This window comes from Perognathus longimembris, chromosome 4, assembly GCF_023159225.1.
Source record: "Perognathus longimembris pacificus isolate PPM17 chromosome 4, ASM2315922v1, whole genome shotgun sequence".
Classification (NCBI taxonomy): Eukaryota; Metazoa; Chordata; class Mammalia; order Rodentia; family Heteromyidae; genus Perognathus; species Perognathus longimembris.
The window spans coordinates 45,536,039-45,563,159 of record NC_063164.1 but is presented as its reverse complement, the minus strand read 5'-3'; the positions used below and the strand labels follow the sequence as shown (position 1 = coordinate 45,563,159).

Here is a 27,121-nt window from a genome sequence, read left to right as displayed (position 1 = left end):
TCTCTTTGGGCCCAATTTAAATTATAGCAACAGACAGAAACAGAGTTCCTATGTTGTAGCTGTTCCAAAATGCCACTATTGAATACATGAGCATTAAATATAAATTAATTCACATTACTAGAATATTCGGATACAGGAAAACTAATTAATTTTTTTAAATGCTGAAATCTTCAGTGGACTTTAAGTTAATTTTTCAAATTCTCCTGTTAGGTGAGTCTTGATGCTCATGTTTGTGGTACATGAGTCACTGGTAAAATTACATAACCCACTGAAACATGGAGAGACTATGAAAGGACCAAATAACTGACAGAATTCATGTGGTGAAGCAAGACAATGAAACTGCAATATATTAAAATTTTTATTTATTTATTTATTGTCAAACTGATATACAATGAGGTTACATTTTCATATGTTAGGCATTGGATACATTTCTTGTACTGTTTGTTACCTCCTCCCTCATTCCCCCTCCCACCTCCCCTTTTCCCTTTCCCCCCATGAGTTGTTCAGTAGATTTACACTAAACAGTTTTGCAAGTATTGCTTTTAAAATCGTTTGTCTTTTTTACCCTGTGTCTCTCAATTTTGGTATTCCCTTTCAGTTTCCTAGTTCTAACACCTGTATACATGATTTCCAATGTACTCAGATAAGATACAGAGATAGTGCAGGTACAACCACAGAAAGGGGATACAAAAGGATCATCAACAATAGAAGCTACGGTATTTTTAAAAAAAAAAAATGGTTTCTTATGGAGTTTTTTTTTTGTTTTGTTTTGGGTTTTTTTTTGCCAGTCCTGGGGCTTGAACTCAGGGCCTGAGCACTGTCCCTGGCTTCTTTTTGCTTAAGGGTAGCACTCTGCCAACTTGAGCCACAGCCCCACTTCTGGCCATTTTCTATATATGTGGTGCTGAGGAATCAAACCTAGGGCTTCATGTATATGAAGCAAGCACTCTTGCCACTAGGCCATAATCCAAGACCCTCTTATGGAGTTTTGAGGAAACAAAACTTTGTCTCTTTTTCTTGTTTTATATTTCACTTTAATTACCTGCAGGTGGATTCTTAGTTTTAGATGATTTCTAGAACTCTTAGCTTCTTCCCCTAGATAGCCAATATATATCTTGCATTACCAGCTTAGGCCTGAGAAGGCCAAGGAATAAGAGAGATACTTGAGTGTAGTTGTATTAACTAAGAGTCTAAATCCTTTCATTTGTTCAATTATTTTGTTTTTAATTTTCTAGTTCATTTCAAGTTAGGTCATAATTTAAAATTATCACTTTTTGAAAATAAGTGTATCACATAAATATGTTGAGGCAAGGTTAACTTAATCAAGTTCTTAATTCTATTTATGAATAATGTAGATTATAGATTGTATTTTGAAAAACTAATTCTCTCTACCAGACTAACAGAAAGAGGTTTAGGTGAAGCTTTTCAACATCAGTAAAGAATTGTAAAACAATTTTATATTTAGGGTCATAATTTCTTTAGCATTATCACAATTTACTACTTTAGCAGAAAGTATTTAAGAAGCTTACCCTAACAAAATAGGGCTACTTAACTTTCTATTTTACACTATAATTTTATAAATGTTGAAAGTATATTTACTTTGTCTTCTAAATGGAGGTCAATGCCTGAATCAACTAACAGTAACTATATATAAACTACTTGTATGTGTACGAGAGTTTAATTAAGGCAAGATTAAGCAAATGAACCCTGGCCAAGCCTGTTCTCAAATCATGAAGTGCACAAACCACTAACTTCACAAAGAATACACTTAGCAAACTGTATTCTTGAAATTATTATACAGAGTAGAAAAAAGTGAGTGCTGTCTATTAGTATGATCTTAAATATGAAATAACAGAACCATGGATAATTTAGGAATATATCTAATTTTCATAAATAACTGTATATATGGACTTAAATTTTGTAATATTAGAATTTTTATGAAACATGAAGATACTACCTTTTATTTTTATAATAAAACACAAAACATTGAGGATTTACTTTCTTTGAGTCGGGTATTTTGATTTTCTCCAATGTATTGAAAAGTGAAAGCTATCTACCTTCCTCAAATTAATTTAACATTTTATAAGAAACTATGGAATTTTAATTCTCTCCTGCGTTAAAAATATAAGGAAAGGTTTCTGAGATTTCTGTAGTGATTTCACTGTTTCCTCTGAAGTTGCTACCATGTTTGTGAGTATTGTTATCCATCAGTGGGGAAACAGACTGTCATGTGCTTCACAGAATACTGCTTGATTACTCAATGGTAACTAATTCATTATAATTACAGTCAGCACTTTAAGCTGTGACTCTACAGCTAACTAATTCTAGTCATCTGATGGTCTTTAAAATTAGGCTTCTAGGCTTCCATACATTAATTTTAATCAGTCCAGAGAGTATTAAACTTACTTTCATTTACATATTCAAGATATTTACATAAACTAAGTCAGAACTTTCATTGTGTCTGCCTATATTCAATGTTCAATGGATAATATCCTTAATGTAGACCAAAAAGTTAAAGTGACTTGTGAAGTACAATGCTCAGAAATTCACTTGAAGAATAAGTTTGATGATATTTTTTATGTTGAATATATTATTTATTTACCATTGCTACCTTGGAAAGCTGTTTCACAGAACCATCAATAAAAGAGAGGAAAAAGAGAAAACCTGTTTCACAAGATCAGATTTTCTAAAAAGTACTCTAGTTATTAATTAAACTAATTTTGAAATCTGCAATTCAATTAAGTAAAAACACATAAAAGTGAAGATTAATGTAACATCCTTTCAATATATACTATAAGTAAGGAAACGTTGACACTACCTCTGAAGTAGTAACTAGGCCAGCTAAGTCATATTAATGTTGCCTCTGCAGTCAAGCTCCAGATTAAATAGTTTTCATTCTAAATGAGTCTGGTCAATCGTCCTCATATAAAAGAGATAATATATACACATAACTTTGAGTCACTGATCAAAATGGAGATATTTTAGTATAATTTGAAAATGCTAAAAGAGTTCTACTTTCTGATTCCGTACAATGTTGTCTGAAAGTTCAATTAATGAATAATAGTCACAATAATAAAAGCTGTTTATGTAAACATAATTATTGTATAAATTTAGTTTAATTAAAAATTTTAGGGCTGGGGATATAGCCTAGTGGCAAGAGTGCCTGCCTCGGATACCCGAGGCCCTAGGTTCGATTCCCCAGCACCACATATACAGAAAACGGCCAGAAGCGGCGCTGTGGCTCAAGTGGCAGAGTGCTAGCCTTGAGCGGGAAGAAGCCAGGGACAGTGCTTAGGCCCTGAGTCCAAGGCCCAGGACTGGCAAAAAAAAAAAAAAAAAAATTTTAATAGAACCTGTCCCATGTGTATGTGACACAGTAAGAGGAATCTTTAGTCATTATTCAGTCAACACCAAGGGGTAAGTCATTCTTTCCTAAACGAATATTTACTGAATACATATTATAGTAAAGGTATTATCTTCAGTGTGGTGGGATACTTGAATTTTAATACAGAAACAAAGACAATGAGTTCTACATTTATTTAGATAGCAAGTGTTGTATGATGCAATACTTCTATGAATGTTACTGCTGTAAATGTGAGGAAGACTAAGAGGGACATGCTACAGTGCTCTCTTGTGCCATCTATGGAACTCAGGAAACACTTGCCCTTGAAGGGCTTTTGCAGGTGTCTGTATAAGGTTTACCTAACTTTGGAAGAGTATTTCAGGTACAGAGCATGGCAAATGACCTTGTAGGAATTTCACAGTGAGTAAATTGAGAATCAATAATTTTATATAACTAGAGGACTAAACGTATCTGACATTTAACAAAAGATTGATCTGGCTGCTGTATGAATAGTAAAATGTGTTCAGTGGCAATGATGGGGATGAGGCCAAAGAGGAGAGAAGGGTATTATAAATATATGGACAAAAGATGAAAAAAGGTCCAGAACAAATGCCACTGAAGGTTCAGAAAGGCTTTGACATCATGACTTTCTTAACCAGCATTTTCTTATCTTTCATAGATCTTTAGTAATTCTCTGTGTTCAGTTAGCTACTATTCTGAATTTCTCTTAAATTTAAACAATATTTTTATTTACTTCATATACATAATTAAAAGTATTTTTAAAAAGGTATTTCAGTGAAAGTTCACTTAGGAACTAGTTACTTTTACTTATAAAGCTGTCAGAGACAGTTTATGTGCCTATCAAGCAAATATATACATATATCTGTATTTTTCTTCATTTTTAGACAAATACTATGTATCACCGTTCTACCCTTTGTCTTTGCTATTTAGTAAAATATTTTAAAGATTTTAGATAAAAGTAATGAAAGTACTCATGTTTAAAATGTGTGTATATTAATCATGTTCTATAGATAAATCATAATTTATTTCATATTTAGTGATGAATATATAAATTGCTTCTAAAATTGTTAGTATGATACAAATAGGGGAATTATTTTTACAGCTAAAGTAGATCATTTTTCTAAAGAGTACTTTAAATAAATCAAAACATACATTAAAAATTTTCCCTAATTAGTATCTATACATTAATTTGTGATCTGATATAATTACATGTTTTCACAAATGTATTTCTGAGAATCAGGCTATGTGTCCCTTTTTTCTCTCCTTGATTTCCTTCTCTGGCTCTAGAGTATATTATAGGGGGAAAATACAGGCTTCCAGATGTGTCTTCAGTCACGGAAAGTATTTCAAAGGCAAAGATACCATATTTCCAGCAAATAAGGGAAAGATGCAAAAGTAAACTATGTTTAGGAAAAAGTGAATGATGTTTTTGAATGAAATGTGGAAGAAATACTAGAAAGGCAAGTGCCATATTATTCAGGCCTTAAATACTAAATAATGGGAAAGTAATTAAAAATAGCATATGTAATTAGACAGGTAATGAGAAGCCACTAAAGACTTTTGTTCTAGCATAATACAACAGCAACAAAGACCCACTAGAGGAAAGAGTAGATGAGAGAGTAACTAGAAATCTTTTGACCATAGCAAGACAGGAAGTAATGAGGTTCCTAAAGATGTAGATTTCAGGGCCAACCCAGGCTTCTGTAGAAAAAGAGCTGATATTGTTACTAAAGTATGTCTACCTGGAAATGCTATTACATTTGCTTCCCACTGCTCTTCTCATTTTGGGATTCATATTTAACCCCTTCAAACATGTACTTGGCATCAACATTTAAAATATTTTGATCTCCCCAATTCAATGCAAACTATCCCCCAACACACATACACTCTGAGCTTTTCACCCTATTACTTGGCTACATTTCATAGAGAGATCTATTAATATATCTGAACATGCATGTTCATTTTCTCTAATTTACTATGATCCTTCTTTATCCCCTGATACAGACAATGCCAAACCCTAAAACTAAAAGAACCTTTTATTCCTCACCTACTTGACCATTTAGGCAGGCACATTTGATCCTGCTAATCTCTTGCTTCTTTTCTTTGGAAAACACATTTTGCAGGCTTTGTGTTGGATTGGTTTGTTTCCTACCTTTATTTTATAACAGTTTACAGGCTCCTCTTCTCATGCTGAGTCATTAAATATTGCAATATTACAAAGATCCATCTGTCTTTTGGTATTCTCATTAAATATCCCAGCCTATTTCCTATTCAATCTTAGCCCTGTTCAACTTCCACGATTGCCTCAATATCTACTACCACCTTCTGAGCTCTAGACTCAGAAAATCCAGTTGGATATCTCAAACCTATGGTTCCCTGTGTCACTATGCAACCATTTTCCAGCCCCAAACATCTAGTCCTCTTCTAGCATTCCCTTTTCATACACAGCATTGCTTATTTCTTGAAAGAACTAAATCCACAGATCAGCCTCATTGACACCACATTACTACCCCCACATTCAATCACTTCCTAATATTTCTCCTGTGAAGTTAATTCTTCCTATCTCCCACACAATCCTGGTCCAAGCATCCATCATCTTTTGCCTGGACTCTGTAGTAGTTTCAACAGTAGTCTCAAGTAGCACAAGTCTCCATTCCTAAAGTCCACACCTTCCACTGTTACTGGCTTAAAATCTAAAATAATCATATTCAATGTCCATATGGCCATTCCCTCCTTTCCTACCTTTGGTTTCATCTGATTCTTCTTTGTTGTTTTCTGAGTAAGTGTGCCTGTATCATTACTATTTACTCTTATATATATCTGGATTACTATCCCTTTTTTTAGTTGATTCCTATCTACCCTTCAAATATACCTTAAGAAACCCTCCAACATCTCCTGGTCTAAATCACAAGCTAACTTTCTAGATCTTTCTCTTTATAGTACTTCTCACTACTTAAAATTTATTAAATAACTTATATAACCATTTGATTGATGTTTACCTTCTCTCACTGAACAGTAACTTTCACTAAGGATCTGCAATGATTTTTTTTCCCTCTATTTCCTGCACTTAACACAATGTCTAAAACATGGGAGGTATTTGATAAATACCAATTATGTGGAAGCATGAAGGAATAATTGAATGTAAAGACAAATCATTATTACTTGACAACTAAGTTAAAGTGAGGATAGTAGAAGGAAAACTAATTTGAGTTGGCTTTAGAAATTTCATATGCAAGTGTCAGGCAAAGTGACAAAAACAAATAACCAGTCAAGAGAAATCTTGTAGAGGAACATGAGAATCTTGCTTTGGGCATTTTCTATTTAGGCTGCTTCTCTGGCACACTATTGGAAGGGTCAACAAATGATTGGAAATACAACTGGTAGTTGAGGAAAGTATTTGGAGTGGTAACCACATGACAAGATGATGGATGAAACTTTGAAGATGGATGAGGTTCCTGAGGAATTAAGCACTGGAAGGAGAAAATTTGAAGAAAGAACCTAGATAAAATAGCTATATTTAGCAAGCAGGATGAGAATGGGAAGTCAGGACATGTTATAGAAAGAAAGCTATTAAAAGGTATGATGGACAACGGAATAGGAAGACAGAGAGCACAGGAAGTGATAATTTCAAAAAAAATGAAAATAACTATCAAGGAGGAGCTACAGTGTGAGTAACTAGCAAAACAGTTATCTTTAAATGCAAGGTAGCTTCATTATGCAACTGGAAAATATGAGATGAGTTCGTCACATTCTAGCATATTGATAATGATGTAGAAAAAGTGGAGTGGTAAGGCAGTGCTGGTGGCTCATGCCTGTAATCCTAGCTACTTGGTAGGTTAAGAACCACAAAAGCACTCTGAATCCAGGTCTGACAGAAAAGTCTGGAAGACTTCAGCTACAAAATAACCAGCAAATAAAGCAGGACTAGAGGTAGGGCTCTAGTGGTAAAGTGCCAGACAAGTGAGCAAGCAAGCCCAAGGAGCACGAGGCCCTGATTTAAAGCCACAGTACTACACCCCTCCCCCCAAGTCCCTAAAAAGGTAGTTGTAGCAATGTTTATAAAAAATAAAGATGTTGTTTTTTACAGTTGCATTACAGAATTTTGCTTAGTACCTCAAAGAGTTGAACGATACTCTGCTATAAATACTCCACAGTAGCCAGACAGGTTGCAAACACAAGATCAAGTGACAAAAGATGAATATGAATTCAGTAATAAAAATAGTGACAAATGGCTGCCATATATTGTTTGCTATGTACCAGGCACAGTGCTAAGCACTCTGCATGTAGTGTCTAATTTCATCCTCATGAAACCATGTGAAGAAAGTATTATTAGGCTGAGTATACACAGATTCTGAAGAATTGTTATTGCCCAATCACAAAGCCAGAAATGGAAGACATTGGATTCAAACCAAGGATTAAAATACTAGGACAGTAGCCACTGCATCATGGGGCCCTGAGATAAGTCTCAAGTCTGTGACCATTAAAAAAAGCTATTAAAGAATAGAGTTTTCCTTATGAACAGGGCAATGTCATTCTTTCTCATAGAGGCATAGAATTCCATTGTGTATATGTACCAAATTTTCTTGATCCATTCGTCTACTAAGGGGCATCGGGGTATATTCCATATTTTAGCGATGGCAAATTGTGCTGAGATGAACATAATTGTACTGCTGGCTTTAGTGTGGTCTTTTTTTATTTGTTTATTAATTGAACACAAATTTTTTACAAGGTGTTGTGCAAAAAGGGTACAGTTACATAGTAGGGCAGTGTGTACATTTCTTGTGATATCTTACGTCCTGTTTTTCTATCCCTTCTCTAGGTTTAGTGTGGTCTTGCTTGTAATCTTTTGGGTAGATGCTCAAAAGCGCGGCTGCTGGGTCATAGGGGAATTGTAAGGAAATGGAAGGACTTGGAGAAAATCATACTAAGTGAGGTGAGCCAGACCCAAAGAAACGGAGACTCTATGGCTCCCCTCATTGGTAATAATTAGTACACATCTAGGATAGTCCTAGCAGAAGATCACAATAGCTCAATAGCTATGTACATATGAACACATGCTAAATGAAATGAACTCCAAGTTATATAAGTAAGTTGTTTGTTATTGTCATTGTTATTTTCAATGTACTATGTGACATTATGCCATTTTCTTTTGTCTTTTTTCCCCAGGGTTTACCCCTGATGTCACTGTTACTGATTTTGATACTCTGGTTATTGTATATAGGTTTATTGGAACTAGGGAAGGGAAGGGGAACATCAAAATGGAGAGACAAAAGATAAAAGATGAACCAATGCAACAGTATACTTTTAAACTATATGCTGTAAACAAACTGTACAACTCGTGGGGGGAGGGAAGTGTGGAGGGGAGAAGGGAGAAAAATGAGGGAGGAAGTAACAAGTTGGATAAGAAATGTATTCACTGCTTTACATATGAAACTGTAACCCCTCTGTACATCACTTTGAGAATAAATAAATTAATAAAAAACAGAGGATTCTAATGTACCCCCAGGTGAAAAATGATTTGGAATGAAAACTGGTTCAAGGAATGAATTAAGGTGATATAGGATAGTTCTCACTAAGAGAATAGATTTGGTAGGTCTCATTCAGTACTTAAGAGTGTTGTAATGATCCCTTCCAGGATCATTCATTCATTCATTCAATTCCCTCACCGTTCTAGGCACCAAGAAGACAGAATGGACTAAACAGCTTCTGTGATTGGAACAGAATGGAATGACAACATCCGTGTGTGTTCATGTGTGTGTGTGTATGCATATGTAACAGATATTAAACAATCACAAAAATATATCTGTACTAGTATAATACATTTCATAAAGTTTCTTTAACCATACAAAATTATGGGAGTGAGGTGGGAGTGAGGTTCATTTGTTCTATGGAGTTTAGAAAATTACTCTAAGGAAGAAAAAGAGCAAAGTGAGACTTCAAAAAAGAGTATGAACTAGATCCAACAAAGGAAGGCCAGAAGTCACTTGGCAAATTTGGGGACATGAAAACAACACACTATGACTGGAGTATGTCAAGAGGCAAGGATCAGTTTAGAGATGAACATAACTGGATAGGAATAAGAATTCTGAAGATGCTAGGTGACTAACAGTGAATATTCTGATATTCTGATATCATGAATGTCTATGTGTAAAATTAAGAGTACCTCCTACTATCTTGAGTTTCTGCCTGGACCAAGCTCTCTCTCTCTCTCTCTCTCTCTCTCTCTCTCTCTCTCTCTCTCTTTCTCTCTCTCTCTCTTCCTCCCTCCCTCCCTCTCCCCCTCTTTCTCACACACACAAACATACACATCATCATCATCACTGTCATTACCATTCATTATTGTCAAAAACAAAGCCACATATACCAACTTATCACATGTGATCACAATGTCTGTAAAACTATGCCTGGAAATAGTAAGCTGAAATAAGTCATTGAGATGATTTGGGAGAACCTGGTTATGTGACAAATCTGTGAAGGATGATTGGATAGATAACAAAAAACTACTTATTTATTGAAAAAAACAACTGTATAAAATTGTTTCCATAACTGTATATCAAGATAGTCTCCCATGGGGCAGTGGTGGCTCACACCTGTAACCCTGACTACTCAAGAGAGGCTAAAGCTAGACAGGGCAGAAAAGTCTATGAGGCTTTATCTCCAATTAGCCTCCAAAAAACCTGGAGTAGAGCTGTGGCTCAAAGTGGTAGAGCAAAAAAGTTCAGGGACAGTGAATAGGCTCTGAATTCAAGCCCAATGAGCAGAAAAAGAGAAGAAAGGGGGGGCAGGGGAAGAGAGGGAAGGGAGGGAAGGGAAAGAGAGGGGAAGAAAAGAAGAGGAGAGAAGGGAAAGGGAGGGGAGGGAAAAAGAAGGGGAGGGGAGGGGAGGAGAGAGGAGGAAGAGAAGGGAAGGGAAGGGAGGAAAAAGAAGTCTCAGGTCAGACTAATTAATCAGTGATTTGTTGATAATTTACCAAATTTAATCAATATAGAAGATACAGACCTCAAAATAATATTTTTTTAGCCTAAAATATGAATCCAAGTATTATCTGGGTTAAATATTTGACCTTAAAGATTCTCAAAGAAATGTAAACCAAGTCATGCAATTTTAATTTTCTTGCAAATAGAGAATAGTATTAGATAATACCAAATCACTGACACTTGCAATTTCAGAGAAATCACATTAATGTGACTAATTTGGGTAAAGGGACTAATGAAGTTAAGAAAAACTCTAAAAGGTGGTACATTTTTGAAGAAAACTTATATGTCTATGATGTTATCTACCAGAAATAAGTGATTTGTTAAGAATATGTGAGATTTTAAGTTATATTTTTGCCTGTGTTAAGATAGGAACTCTTAGAATGCTTAAGTATGCTTGAAGAGTAGTTTCTGCTGGTGTCCTAAATTTCTGTACTTCAAATTCATTTGTATTCTTTGAAGAAATAATTTGGGCCAATTTATGTATACCTAAATGGTCCCTAATTAATGTAATCCAATTTAATAATCTCTTGAATTTATAAAAATGTAAACTTATGCAAAAAGAGTTCAATGTGTAGGCCTCTTAAAAGCTAGCTTGGAAAGACATTCACATTTTTATTCTTAAATGTACATCTGCAAACTGACCAATTCTCTTCCGGAATTTTTGTAAATACAGACATTTATCATTTCTCCAAATGTTTACAGATATTACTTAACATCTTCTTCTATGGACATGCATGTAAATATGTAAATTAAATTACAAAAGGAAATTATTAGTATTTTTAAAACTAAAGATAGTTTAAAATGTATTTAAGGCATTTTGTTGCATTAACTAATTTCAGTTACAAAACTACAGCAAATACCCTACTCCTTAGGTGAGTATAAATTTTTCCCTTTCTCCAAAATAACATAAGGAAAAACAAAAATTAAACTCATGGTATGAGAAATCTTATATAAGAACTCTATAGGAATCTCTTATAATATAGAATGATATTATTTTTCCAGAGCAAAACCCATACAACCACACTGAGCTCAAGGTTTAGGATAATTAAAGCTGTTCAGAGAACATTTGGTGGCTATAATCAAAATCAAGAAGGAAACTGGTGAATGAATCTAAATCAACAGTATGTATGTCTCACGCTAATTTGTGGCATGTATTTAAAGCAGAATTTGATTTGCTATTAATTAAACACCAATCATTAATTGTATCCTAAATGTGAGGATGTGGGAGGGTGTATCACAGGCTTTGAAAGTAAAGGTTTGCACTACCTGCAGATAATAATAAAACAGATTAAAAACTAGCCTTTTAAAAAATTGTTCATTACATGCTGGCAATTCTAAACTAGAATTACATACTATTCCTCCTTGAAAAAAATATTTTGTTGATCCAAATTTTTATGAGATGCCATGGTTAGAATAATGTTTTAATTTTGTGTATGTACACACACATGTGCACATGTATAGGTATTACCTATTTACTTAAAACATATATACTAAATTAAATACATATATGTATATAAATACATACATATACATACATATATGGGAGTTAATATGGAAAACTTGCAATTAGACAAATGAAACTCAAGCTTGCACTGATTCCTCTAGACCTATCCATTCGTAGAGCAAATTCCTATGGTTCAATTTATTCAAGGTTGTTTCAAGTACTGTCAAGTTGGCAAACCCTGTGCTAGCTACTCATATTCTGTCATTTCAGTAGGTGATTTGAAATATGCAAATGTCAGCATAATGATTTTAAACAGAAACAAATTTTCATATATTTCAACTTATTTTATTTCAATTTATTTAATTTTCCTTGTAGGGGCTAGGAATATGGCTTAGTGGTAGAGTGTTCACCTTGCATCCATGAAGCCCTGGGCTCGATTCCTCAGCGCCACATAAACAGAAAAAGCCGGAAGTGGCACTGTGGCTCAAGTTGTAGAGTGCTAGCTTTGAGGAAAAAGGAAGCCAGGGACAATGCTTAGCCTCTGAGTCCAAGCTTGAACTCAGCAAAAAAATAAAAATAAAATAATTTTCCTTGTAAATTTTTATAGGGGAACATTACACTTCAGGTCCAATGAGGTTGATGTAAAAACTATGAAATATATGTTAAATTTTGAAGATCTTTTTAAAAATTTAATTAGGTTCTTTAGTTAGCATGCATTAATAGCACAACAGGGTTCCATTATAATTCCATAGATGCACATAGTGTACTTGGAGCAAGTTCTCCTCTCCTATTATATTCTTATACCGCCTCTTTTTCTTTCCCCTGCCCAGTTTTCAAACACTGGTAGGTTTCATTATGCAATTTACACACACACACTGACACACTCACACACACACAATCCTAATGTACTTCTTCCCTCTTTACCTATCAGTGTTCCATTTCCCCCCTCCCTCTTACACCAATCCTTGCACCAGTCTCCCTTTTACATACAGGTCCCGTCATCCTCTTCTTCCTCTTCATCATTGTAGGTATAGATTCCACAGGTGAGTGAAAACCTATTTGGCTTTTTGGATTGTATGTATATTTGGAATTTTTGTGTTTAAATTTAAGAACAATTTAGTACCATGAGGTGTAGTGCTCTCCTTTGGCAAATGTCAACTTTATGCCACATATGAAATATTTTAGTGATTGACTAATATCATTGAAATTGTTAAGTTGTGTTCTTTTAAAGCTGTAAAATGCTTTAAGAACCAAAGAACAAAGGAGCAAATAAAGGTTACATCTCTGATACAATTTAGAATTCAGGTAAATTGTGCATTTGTATCTTTTTGACTTTCTACTTGTGATTATTTCAGCTCAAGTGTTCTCTCTTTTTCTAAATTTACATTAGTTTAAAGTTGACACTGTAGTGCTAAGCAGGGTAGGTTTGTCCTCACCAGCTAGTTCTAGGAGGGTTTTGTCTTCTCAACTCTTCCTTTTGAAGCAGTAACTATTTTGAAGTTTGTTTTTTTTTCTCCTACTTATAGCCAAGTGTGCTGTTTTACTCACCTTGGTAATGCATCATTATCTGGTTACCACTATTTTGCCAATAGTCTTAGAACTTTAAAATTGATTAAAGTAATACTTTCCCATATGTTTCTTCCTTCTGTCTTCTCACCATAGGATACATATTCGAACTCTTCTTCTATCCAGTAAGATTTTCCTAAAGAACTCTCTTAACCGTTGATGCCTCCACATTTACAGTTCTCTGGCCTCCAGGGAAAAATGCCCTCACTTTATGTACAGAGATGGTTGAGAGATGAAAGTAGCTAAAAGGTACTTCTTTTGCAGAATATGCTGGACTACACTAAGGCAACCATTTAAAGTAGCGGAATAGACAAGTTAAATGTTATTCATCTAGCTTCTTTTTTTTCATTTTACATAAATGACACTTTGTTTCTCATTGTAAAAGTTGAGACCTCCTGAAGTATACAAAAGATAAGCTATGAGAAACTAAATATGTCCTAAAGAAAGCCTGAATATAAACTTCAAAATACTTATTAATCATTTTAGAAACCTACAGGTGTTGAATCCATAACTTCTACCTGCTCTTGATCTCATGTTGGAAAACCTTGTCCATGAGCTCTTTTTAGCTCAAGGTTTGCACTCTACCACTTGAACCACAGTTTTACTTCCAGCTTTGTTGTTGTTGTTGTTGTTGTTATAGTTTTAAAGATAAGGATCTCATGCAATTAGTTTTGAACCACAATCTTCAGATCCCATGTCCCTGAGTAGCTAGGACTATAGGCTTGAGCCACTAACCCCCAGCAATTGCACTTAGTAATATTATTTTGTTGGTCATGGTGCTTGAACTCAGCGCTTGGGTGCTGTTCTTGAGCTTTGTTCTATCACTTCAAGATACAGCTCCATTTCCAGTTTTAGGGTGGTTAATTGGAGATGAGTCTCACAGTCTTTTCTGACCAGACTTTTCTGCTTGGGCTGGCTTCTGATCCTCAGATCTGAGCCTCCTGAGTAGCTAGGATTAGAGTCGTGAGCCACTAGCACCCAGCACTATTTTTTTTAAGGGTCTTATCATTTGGTTAAACAAACCAGATACTATGAAAGTTTACCAAAGCTCCAAGCAGCAACTGTAAATTGTAGACAGTTAATGATTTTCTTCATACTATCATATTAGGCTGCTCATCCGATTTTGAATAGCACTGAAACTATAAAAAGAGCTAAAAGTAACAAGTCATGTAATACCTGTATGTGTTTAAAGCCAGAAAAATTTGAATTACATATATTGTTTAATTTCCTCATTAGTTAAATATCGTGGCTTATAAGCCTTTAAAGTTATAATTCTTTAAAAAAAAAACTTCACCTTAACCTACTTTTCTCTTCCCTTCAGTGATGAATATAAAGTCAGTGCTGAATTATCCAAATATCAATTTTAAATAAGGTAATGCAGAGAAAGGAAGTAAGATGTTTTTAAAATTAAATAAGTAACTACTAGATGCTTCAAAGAAAGGATGACTACCACTTAAGAGGCTTGTTAAATATCAGCAGTTGAATAAACATTTTGGCAGAATATGTTCTATGTGATCATGCTGTAGTTCTGTCATGTTGAAGCAAAAATGTTCATCATTTTGTCATCTTTGTCTGAGAAACAGAGAATTATCTTCTTAAGCTCTGGAGATGTATGCTTTTAATAACCTCCTATCTGCTTCACTACCCTTCAAACCTAAGCATTGATATAAATAGTTATATTTGTGGGGAAAATGTAAAATGTTTGACAAAATCTGGCTTGCAGTTTTTAGATTTCCATTCGATGCTATTATTTTTATGCTTCTATTTTTAAGGACTATGACATTTTCCTTGACACAAACAGTTGAGTTTTTAAACAATGCTATTAGTATGTCTAAAACTATATACTGCTTAAGAGAAGATATAACCTTTCAAACAAGCTTCTTAGTTTCCATTCCAACAATGAAATTATTCCTATGGTAGCTCTTTAATCATCTGCTACGTAGTTCAACTTAGGTGTGACCTACTCTAAAACTTCATTATCATAAACTCATTTTTCACCAAGGACTAATTTCCAGGATGTCTTTTTTTTTTTTTTTTTTTTTGGCCAGTCCTGGGCCTTGGACTCAGGGCCTGAGCACTGTCCCTGGCTTCTTCCCGCTCAAGGCTAGCACTCTGCCACTTGAGCCACAGCGCCGCTTCTGGCCGTTTTCTATATATGTGGTGCTGGGGAATCGAACCTAGGGCCTCGTGTATCCGAGGCAGGCACTCTTGCCACTAGGCTATATCCCCAGCCCCCCAGGATGTCTTTTGTTTATGAATAGAATACCACATGAGCACAGCTAGAACTTATAGGCACTAGTGCTCTCAAACCACACACACACACACACACACACACACACACACACACACACAGAGAGAGAGAGAGAGAGAGAGAGAGAGAGAACATGCATGACTATAAATACAATCATTCCTCAATATCCATGAGAGATCTGTTGCAGAACTACCCTTGGATACCAAAATTTGTGCATGTTATAGAAGTGCCTTATATAAAATGGCACAATACTGCATGTAATTTATATATGTAGTTCCAGAATGCTTAAATCATCTCTAGAGTATTCATAATCCCTAATAAAATGTAACTTTTAAGCAAATAACAAGTTATACTGTGTTGTATAGAAAATGTCAAGAAATATAGACTGTGTATTCAATAGGGATGCATACATTTCTCTCCCTTCCAAAAAAAAATTCTGACTAAGCCATGAATCCATGGATATAGATCACCAGATCCAGAGAGTCGATGCATGAAATTCCTGTGTGATCCCATAAAGTTAACAGGAAACAGGGTCTATGGACCCAAGGGTTCTCAAGAGATGTAGCAATGTATGTAGATGGCTGGCAGTGATAGGATGTGAGGGAGACATGTCCATATTTGTTGGCTACATATGACTGGTTTTGTGAGGAGGGTCAAATATTGAAAGACGAATGCTCAAAATTGTTTCTGACATACAGTAAGGGTAAACTACCATTAAATTAAAATTAAAATTAAATTCAGGAAGTATAAGATGAATTTAATTTTTAAAACACTGTTAGCTAGAGCCCTACTTAGTGTTTTCTCTTTAAACTTCTAGAAGCCTTTTCAAGTGAAATACTCCTAAATTTAAAGCAAAAAATCAAATTATTTGTCTAATTTATTAGATAAGTGTGAAAAAAGATTAAAGTAATGTAATTGTGATTTTTTGTGCTGCAAAAATAAAGAAATGTTGAGGAGGTTGGGGAGGGAGAAGACTGAGCAGAAGCAACGGAAAGAGGAGTGTATAGTATTGAAGAGAACATGGGAAAGAGAAACACTGACACAAGAACAAATTTTCTACACTTAAAAGGCAGCTTAGGGTAGTCAACAGCCTCCCTGACAAGAAAGTTGCATAATGATTAACAAAAGCTGGATCCCTTACAGAACTCAAGCAGGTGCCTCTAGGGCTTTTGCTGCAAGAGATTTGTCAAAGGTGATGTCTAAGAGGATTCTATTTCCTGGCTACTCTGATTCTTGGAGAAGGACAGCTGCCACAGGGACTAGCTGCCACATGGCAACTGGTGGAGGGGATGGATACAGTTAGGCCTAAGGCCAAAGGAAAGAGAGTAACAGCCAACACCATAGGGAAAGGGACTTCATGTGAAATTCAAAGTTATAGCTTTCTACCTATAATCTTCCCTGATTTTTTTTGAGGTCTCTGCTAGCTGATAGTGAATGCCAGGGGACCTACAACTGAGAGCACTAAAACTTCTTAAATGGCATATAGTCGTGGACCTGAGTAGTTTGTTTATGCAAAACAGATGGGGGTTCACAATATATTATATTTTAACTGCTAAAGAAACAAACTGCGGTCAGGCATGGTGATGCACAGCTATAATCCCACCTGCTAGAGAGGCACAGATATGAGGATGGCAAGATCAAAGGCTTAACTTCTCTACATAGCAAGTTTGGGCAAATAGTGAGATCTTGGCTCAAAATAAAATTAAGATAAACAAATTAAGTCAGGAAGTGGGAATAATGTAAAAACCAAAAGAAGGGAATAGGTAGAAACACCTAGGAGGAAATAACCTAATGACCTTGATCTAAATGAAAGCTGGTAAAATGACAAAAGTAAAAAATACAGAGTGAGGTAGCACTGTGGAATTATCAATTGTAAACTAAATACATTCATGGGAATTGATTTGTTTTGGCAGTGTTGACTGAGTTTTAAACTCCAGTTATTTTATCATTTCAACTTCATAGCAAACTCTTAACTTCTTGTTCATTTTCATGTAAGCCAAGTAAATGGCACAAGGTCATCTCTTATATCTTCAGGCATGAATAAATATACCAAAAAGGTAAGAGGTTAAAATGAGAGATGGAGGGATGAAATCAAAGATAAAGAACAATATTTACAAAAATCACAAACTGAGTAGTATGATAAAGTAACAGAAAACTACAATGTGATTCAAAGTTTATAATGTTTGTCATGAGGACACTACATTTTATAAGTCAGATATGTTAGTTTCAAATGAGTAAAGAAGTTGACATTAGAAACACTATCTCATGCCAATCAACTAATGCTACATTCCAACAATTTAGAGCCATTTCTTGAATTAGAGTACGTAAAACTTGATTAAAGAGATTCCTATGCTCTCATATCAATTTGCATATAAAGCATAAAGGGCCTAGTCAAAGATTAGAGTGTTTTAAAAACTGTGTTCTGAGGTATATCTCTATTTTTAAATATTTAAGAAAATCAAGTTTCCTTGCTTTTCCAGAAGACTCCACTTTCTTTCAACTTTCCACTACTATTCTCCAGGGAATTCATGTGTAAATTAGAAATTATTTGCTACTTGCTAATTCTCAACCTAGTCAAAAAGGAAAATATTCTAACCTTAAAAAATTTTGGAGTGTATGTTTACTAGCTTCTCTAGCTAGGCTTAACTCTGGAAATAGCACTTCCCAGCTAAAAAGTGAAGGTTTAGGTTTATCAGTTTGTGACTATACTGCAGCTTCAGTGCCCTCATTCATCAGAGAATAAAGGAATGGCAGGCTCAGGGCAACCTCATTCTTCTAGTTAGACCATGTTAAGGAAAAAGGTAGTCAAGAAAAAAGCAGAGATGAGGATCTGCACACATTTGTGCAAATTTCTAGGTCTCTGTTGTAAAGTATATTATTCTTTTGCCTGCTCCTGGCGAAGTTAATAGTGTTAATTTACAAAGGTTCATTTGGGAAATATTGATGATTAATGCTTCCTCATTTACATAACACTGCATTGTGTAAATAAAGCTATCGCCTTTTACTTTCCAGCAGTGGAGTTCAACTGAGATTAACAAAGCTGGACAAAGTGGGCTATAGAACAGGTTAAGTAGGTCGCATTGAATTTTGATGCATGAGGCCTACTGTGATAGTTTTATGTGGCAATGGAGAAGTGCAAAATGCAGTCTGTTTACTGTGCAAATTTGCCTTCCAGATTTCTCAATAAACATATTTTCTATACCGAAGAGTGAAGCCAATTCAGTCTCAGGCTGATTTAGAAATGTTATTAAAGAAAATAAGGATGAGCATCCTCTTAATTCTTGCATTAAAATGTAAATAGGGTAATTATAAAATAATAAACTCTTCCCAAAATAAAAAATGCTCAGATTCAGAGCTCAGTTATGCAGATTATAGCACAATTACTAAACACCAAGTACATGTATATGTCACAATTGTGAATCTGCCACCCAGGCTATGGCTTTGCTGCCTAAACCTAAGCATGACTCAGAAACTTAATTTCTTTCTTTATTATCATGGACATGTTGAGAAGTGACGAAAAAGTTGGTGGTCATATGCTATGTGTTCTCATTTGTCCTTGTCTCTGTCATTATACACTAACAAAATGGCTGACACTGATTAGAGCCCAAGCCAAAGGTAAATCTATACCCACAGAAATTCTAGCTCACAGAAAGAAAATTCTTGTCCCTACTCCTATGAAATTGGGGATATAAAATTTAAAACAATTATGCTATCTTTCTGGGTCTTAACTGTTCCATCTGTGACACATACACATATACATCTCATTCTGGTAACATTGATACCATGGAAATTATTTGTTTTCATAGATAAGCAATGGTTCTCTCAAATGTCATGATCATTTTAGAGCATCCTGTCCATTTTAGAAGTTTATTGTCCATTAGCAAATATGGAACATATTTGAGAAAGGTTTCTTCATAGGACAAACCATAGGTACTGCTGCTAGCAAAAGTTACTGTTGGACTTTGAAGACTAGCAAAGCATTTATAAGAGTAACTCAATACATACCCAGAACATGAGTGAAATTATTTGTGACACATCTTATAACAAGAGATGCCAATTTTGAGGATACACAGATTTATGATCTACCTCTATCATTTATTGACTAACAAAATTTATGAAAGACCAAATAAAAGGGTAAATGACCTAAATGTCCACCAATTGGTCCTAGGTAAATAATCTATGAGGCACACAGATATTAGATTCATATATTAGTTCACTATTACTTTCCAAGAAAATTATCATATACTTAAAACAACACTAATTTTAGTCTGACATGAGGTCTCAGTTGGCTATAATCAGAGTTAGCAGGATTGATTTCCCTCTGGAGACTCAAAGGCAAAACTGATTTCTTGGCTTTTCCATCTTCTAGAAGTTGCCCAAATTCCTTAACTGGTGGCTCCTTTTTTTTTTTTTTAAACTAATAAATCCAAAAATGGCCAGTCAAATCTTTATTACACTAGATTACCCTGACTGCCTCTCTGCCTTTCTCTTCTTTGGAAAAAGAATTTTAATTACATTGTCCCCATAGTACCAGGAAACCTTTTTACTTTAGGGTCAGTGGATTAGATCTCTTGATTCTATCTGGTACCTTTTGCAATGTAAGGTAATCTTAACAGCTTAGGATATAGGCATCTTTATCTACTATATTTATTTGGGGAGGGGGGAAAAAGTAAAAAAGCCCTCTATGCTTGGAGAGAGTAAATTCTCCAATAAATATTGTTAGGCAAAAGTAAAAGTAAAGTGTTAATACTATTCTACCCTGTATGCATAAAGGGGAGGAAATAAGAATATACATTCATATTTAGTTACATTTACAAAAACAAATTCTGGAAACATATGCAAAATAGTAAACTTATAAATAATTAGGGAAAGAAGGAACGAATGGAACATGGTTTTCCAATGTCTATTGGTCATGAAGTATTAAAATCAGGAAATGTTAAGTATTCAAAATGTATATGCAAAAATACTTGTCTATGGCAGAGATATTCTTTTTTATGTATATTTGCAAAACAGTGTATCATCTTAAAAAAGGTCTTGAGAGTTTGGTAGGGATTCAGGTGGGCCTTTGGTTTGAAGAGAATTGATATCTTAACAATGCTGCTATTTTGAATAAACAAATCATACTTTCTTTGTTCAGATAGTGTTATATTACTGAGTTTGGAATTTTATCAGAAACTAAAAATTCACTAGATCTTTATAAAACAAATTGCAATAAATATAGTTTTATAACTCAAGATATATATTTCTGCTGGGAATGTGGCTTAGCAGTAGAGTGCTTGCCTAGCATGCATAAAGCCTTGGATCAGACTCCTCAGCACCACATAAACAGAAAAATCTGGAAGTGGTGCTTTGGCTCAAGAGGTAAGGTGCTAATCTTGAGCAAAGTCAGTGCTCAGGCCCTGAGTCCAAGCTCCAGGACTGTCAAAAAAAATAAGATAAATATTTCTTTTTCCTCGAATTACTATAATTTTATTTTTTGAGACAGGGTCTCATTATGTAGGCCAGGCTGACAACCCATTCAAAATTTCTTCTCCCTCAGCCTCTCAAATATGGACATTACAGATATGAATTAACATAGTAGGCACTGCAAATGCTTTGTTTACTATGCAGAATTATCAAAGCATTATTTAATAGTATATATGAAGAGGGATATATACAACTTTGGTACCTCAAAATAAACATTAATCTTGTAACATCATGTACTTCGTAAAATGGTTTGTGGGGTCGAATAGCTCAGGAAATAATGCATGTAATGTGTAGTGTACTGCTGAGATTTGTATTGATAGTTGGTTTTATCTGATCATTGGCTATTACAAATATTCTTTTATTATTTGCTTTATTCTTTTATTTATATGTTTTAAAATCTACTTTCATAAGAGATAGACTTTTACCCTTTCCATGTTATCTTTTTTCAGCAGGTTGGTTCTGCTGAGTAGATAAAATAATTTATGAAGCTTTCCTGCACCTCTTCGATCTGTGAAAATATAAATCTCATGGTAAATTGTTCTCTAGAGTATTTAACATGATTTAACACACACACAAAATGTGACACTTCACATAAAAATAATAACAATAGTTTCCTTCATCATTCATTGCAATTTTTTCAATCTTTTGCTATTCATGTATTTTTGACAAGCAAAGATAATTAGTGAGAATATGTGTAAGCAGTACAAGGGAGACTAAACATACAGAAACATTCTTAATTTCTGATGCCAATCATTTCCTCTATATGTTTGTGTTTTAAGAATAAACCAAAATTGTTTGTAAATCTGACAAGTGGAAATGAATGGGTTGCCAACAGGAATGGTAAGGAGTTCCCGAGAAAATGCAATTATGAAGAGATATACCTGTTCACAGCAATCAGACCTACAGCTTGACAAACTTGCAAAGGTGATACTCACATCAGAGTTAAAGCGGAGCTGACAGACATTACAAGAAATAACTTGTTTCTTCTTTGGGGGAATGGATACTCCAAATGTGTGGTTAATAACTGCTTTTTGCACAGGATCCATCTGAAGAGCAAATAATAAGAAATAGTCAATTTATATCTTTTTTTATTTTTATTTTTTGCCAGTCCTGGGCCTTGGACTCAGGCCTGAGCACTGTCCCTGGCTTCTCTTTGCTCAAGGCTAGCACTCTGCCACTTGAGCCACAGCGCCACTTCTGGCTGTTTTTCTATATATGTGGCGCTGGTGAATCGAACCCAGGGCTACATGTATATGGAGTCAAGCACTCTTGCCACTAGGCTATATTCCCAGCCCTCAATTTATATCTTTAAATGACAGATAGTACTGTGAACAAATAACAAATAATAGTTGCTATATTATTCCTGATAGTTTTGACTTTTACTTCCCAAATGAGGATAAAAAGAATCTTATTCTAATGCTCACGTTTCTTGGAATTATGGACAAAACAAATAATAAAAGAATTGTTTTTTGAAATTGTAACACAAAAATCAACACATCTCAAGAAATCTGATATTCATAGAAAGAGCCTGATAAACCTTAAAGAATCATACAAGAAAATGAAAGCTATTAATATTTTCCCTGTAGGAGGTAATAAAACTTAAGATGCTCTCAAATGACCTCAGCAATAGCTATTACAGATACATTCAACTTCTTGATTCTTGATTTATGGCAAAGTCATAAATGTCAGGCTCTGACAGAAGCACAGAAAATGTGAATCTTTATTTTAAAATAATTCATTAACTTTCATGTACTATTGACTGAAATTCACTCTACTGGAAATTCATGTCACAATTGAACATTCAAATGTTTTATAAGAGATTGATTAATATGCAACCCTTGTTTAAATATTGATCAAGTAAAGTTTTGTCTTATAGCCTCTGACTTCTTCCCCTTTGGCTTTCATGTATTGTGTATATTCAAAGAAATAGAGGTGATGAAAGTACTTATCCACAGAAAAATATGTCACAGAGCCATTACAACAGAGAAAGATACTTTCTATCTACAGAGCATATAAAAGAGACTCCTCAGTAATTCTTTTGTGTTTCTCAGAAAATAATCTCTAGAATTAACATCAAACAACTGGCAGTTGAAAAAACAATGCAGATGATGAACAAAGAATTACTTAGATGAAACATGAATAAGGCCAGGTCAACTGACACCATCATCTAGGAAATCTCCTGAGGTTAGCGTTAAGGATAGGATTAGTTTGATGGTATTTGATAGAGGAGAAATCAACACTATCCTTGATCATAACTATGAATCAACAAAGTACAAAATAACCAATTAGAAGACCCTAAATACAGCACAAAGGAGAGGGGATTGAAGAGTTGAGTAATGAATTAGCCTAACTTTTGCTGCATATTTAAGAGAGATAATAGGACAATGTTTTCTACCATAAAGAAGAAGTGTGGTGTTTTGCAAAAAGAGGATCTTTCTGGAGTAACAGAATTGTTCTTATATTCTAACTGAATATTAAGTGCTGAGGTTCCACAAATCTATATACATTAAAATTCTTAAGACTATATCTACCCAGAAAATCAATGTATGGCAACTTTAAATTGTGAGAAAATGTTAAAAGTATTATACTTAACACTTAAGCAAAAAATATTATTGCTGAAAAAACCCTATAAAAGTATTATTATTTGAAATCTTATGTTGAAGGATCATTAACCTATTAATTTTGGGGCAGTATGGCGAATCAAACCTAGGGCTTTATATGTACTAGACAAGTACTCTGACATTGAGCTCCAGGCCTAGACTTTAAATTTTATTTCATGAGAATAAAAAAAAATAATATATAAAAATATATAAATCTCTCCATGGGACAAAAGAAATGTCAAGAAGTCAGAAAACATAACATTAGTTTACTGGTATTATATTTATAAGCACATACACAGAAACCCACCTATTTACAAAATATGAATTGCACTTTCTGATGATTACTAGAAATACACATTGTTTACATAGGTTTTAAAAGTGAAACAGCTGGGGCTGGAGTATGGCTTTGGTCATAGAGCTCCAGACAATGAGCTAAACCAAGTCTCAGATACTGAGTTTGAGTCTCAGAAACTAACTAAATAAATCTTATTGGCAAAAACAGGGAAGTCCATAATTTTTCAAAGACTTTTAGTTTTTTATTTTATTGAAATGGTCATGACAGGGTGAGGGGGATTCAGTTACATAAGGGAGGTAATGAGTACATTTGTTTTTAAATTTTATTGAGGTATTTTGTTTTCTAAGCCTCTAAGAAACATTTCCCATGAAACCTAGGGTTTTTTTTGTATATCACTTTGTCCACACCTATGTACTATTTAAGCACTTTGGAAAACAGCATTAATAATGTTCATATTACCATAATTTTACTAATGCACATTCTTTCCTATTTCTCATTTCAAAACATACTGGAAATTAATATTAAAACCTGTCATCACTTAAATGCACAGTTGAACATGTAATAAACCACCTATAAATCCACTGCTCATGTGGGTGAAAGTTTGAAACCAGCAATGTATAGGCTATCCTAGAGTACTTAGTAATTCTTGACTCAACAAAGAAAGAAACAAACACACCAGTGTATCAGTTGTTTCCATACCCAAGTATGGGAACTTAGACAAAAGGTAGGTCCAACAAAAATTCACTTCCAAATTTTAATAAACTTAGATGACAACTAATAGTTCCACAATATACTGGAATATGATTAGTTTCTTTAAATTTTTGAGGTTGTTAGCTATTTAATTTTTAAAATAATGCTGGTACAACTTTATTCTGCCCAGATTTCACATTTTTACCCCATCAGCCTGAAAGTGTCTCTTCGTGTGCCCCAAGCTTCATGGACTTCATCCTGAAAAGTGAGTCATGACACAGCACTCTAAACATGCAGGCAGGCAGATCCCAGTTGATCTGCTCCCCCAGTAACAGTGAGGAGCTTCTTGTGGTATTTTTAGTGTATATACACAATCCTGGCTTTCTTCACAGTCACTGCACACACACACAGTCCTTTTACTCCTCCCTGAGTTCCTCTAATCAACTCTTGCTGTCTTCCCAGTCTATGAATGACTTCTCATTAACCACAGCAAAGCCTTATCCTGTTTCTCTATTTTCCACTTCTCTCGATTTCCTTATAAAAATGTTGAGAAAACTTTTACTTGTTTATCTTCATGAAATCTCTTTGATTTTCCACATAGAATTTTATAACTTCCATTTTTATGGAGATTCAAATATTATTGGGGGAATATAATTTAAGGAAAAGAGGACTTTAAATGGTGTACCAAAGAATGTTCCATTTGCTGATTTGTCTAGTTTCTGAAAACAGACATTGTTAACCTGATGCGTTTGAGCATTTGCCATCTGACTCAATAACTATCAATATGTGAGTCATTTTAGGAGGATCTACACTTGGAATTACCATTAAAAAGGACTCATATTTCTTTTTAAAAAAAGAGTAAAATTCTGAGTTCTGAATTTTTACTTTTAGTGTAACAATAATGCACTAAAAGTTAGATAGGAATAGTCATTAAGGAAAAAAAAAAGAAAATAGTTACTATGGTGTTACTTTATAGTCAATTTTCCCACTAGTGTGATATCACTAAATTACATATATCTTATCATGTTATAAATTCCCTATCATAATGAAATATATGTAAATAACTTGAGAGTAATTCTCTTACTCAATAACCAGTGTTCAGAATGAAGAAAGCATTCAGTGTGAAAACAAACATCTTCATAAACTATGTTATACATGCAAGTGATTCAAATGAGCACAGCCAAAACTATCGATGTAATAATGATATGTAGAACACTAAATTATTGGACCAACTGCAACACAACAGACATGTCTTTAAAGATGCACTTGGCATTTCATAGACACTTAATTGTTAAAAAAAAAAAAAGCAAGTGATTTCAACAGCTTTACTAAAATGTTCTCTATGTGTTTTAAGTGAACAAATGATTGTTAAATCATATAAAGTTAGGTCTTTTTAGTAATTACAGACTATGGATATTATGAATTTTGGAAATAATAATACAGAAGTTTTTTACAGAAAAAATAACCCCTACCACATGTCTCTAGCTACCAGTGTATCTTACCTGGGAGAATTTATGGGTCCCAAATAAGCCTCTTCTTTTCTAAAAAAGTAAAAGTTAGAAGTAATCATTTGGAATTTTGAGGCTAGGAAGCACATTTACATGTTTTAAAGTGTTTTAAAAATCCATTTTCCTTGCTAATCTCTGAATAAAAAAGTCTTATATGCTTACTAACAAAGCAGCAACACATAGTACTTGCCAGTTTTTCCAGTAAAGAAAATATAGAAATGAAAAAAACATATTATCTCAACGACTGGTAGATAATTAAAATGAAATATAGGATTATAGGGATTGTAGCTGTTATTAGCAATTGAGAAGATAATTGGAGGCCATATAGAAGTAAATTAACTATTATGATACTTATAATAAAATGAATTAGTGTAGCTGGCCTTATCACATCTATTATATACTGAAGGATACAATAAGAACAAATATCTTTTTGATGTGCTTGTTAAGAATGTAAGGAATACAAACCTATGTTAATTTTTGAAAGATCATTATTTTACTGTATATACCAAAAAGTAATTTGCACCTGCACTTTGTAAGCAATCATAAAAATATTCTGCTGAAAACCTAGACACAAGAGAAAGAAATACCTTACAGCAATTACCAAGTATAGGATCAACCTAAAATAGGATTATTTGATCATGTGGTGACTTGATATAATACTAGATTACATTTGGAATCTACAAGCTTTTCTAAATGGAACCAAAGTAGAATTGCAAACTTATTCCATTATCCTAGTACTTTTCAAAAGATTTGAGATTTCACTTGCATTCTTGTATAAGAGTTTAACTACTTTAACTCTTGTATAAGAGCTTAGCTACTAAGCAACAGCTGGGAATAGGACTGAAATTGATATTACACAAGCAAAATAATTCAAGAATTACATAGAACTTCTTTTTATCTGCACTGTTCTTAAAATGTAAGATGAAGAAATCTAACCTCAAACACTGATTTAAGCCAATG

General features: G+C 34.1%; 1 protein-coding gene across 6 annotated transcripts in view; it reads right to left on the bottom strand.

Annotated features, from left to right (window-relative positions):
- The window catches only part of Znf385b (zinc finger protein 385B), a 387,916-nt gene that overhangs the window by 44,036 nt on the left and 316,759 nt on the right, over positions 1 to 27,121 (bottom strand). For 3 of the 6 annotated variants that reach the window (XM_048345158.1, XM_048345154.1, XM_048345157.1), the window contains exons 3-4: positions 26,156 to 26,194; positions 22,004 to 22,114 (exon numbers count right to left, since the gene is read on the bottom strand). In XM_048345158.1, coding sequence (XP_048201115.1) covers positions 22,004 to 22,114; positions 26,156 to 26,194 — 150 coding nt within the window. The remainder of the gene's footprint in view (positions 1 to 22,003; positions 22,115 to 26,155; positions 26,195 to 27,121) is intronic. The other 3 variants (XM_048345153.1, XM_048345159.1, XM_048345156.1) reach the window with 1 other exon arrangement.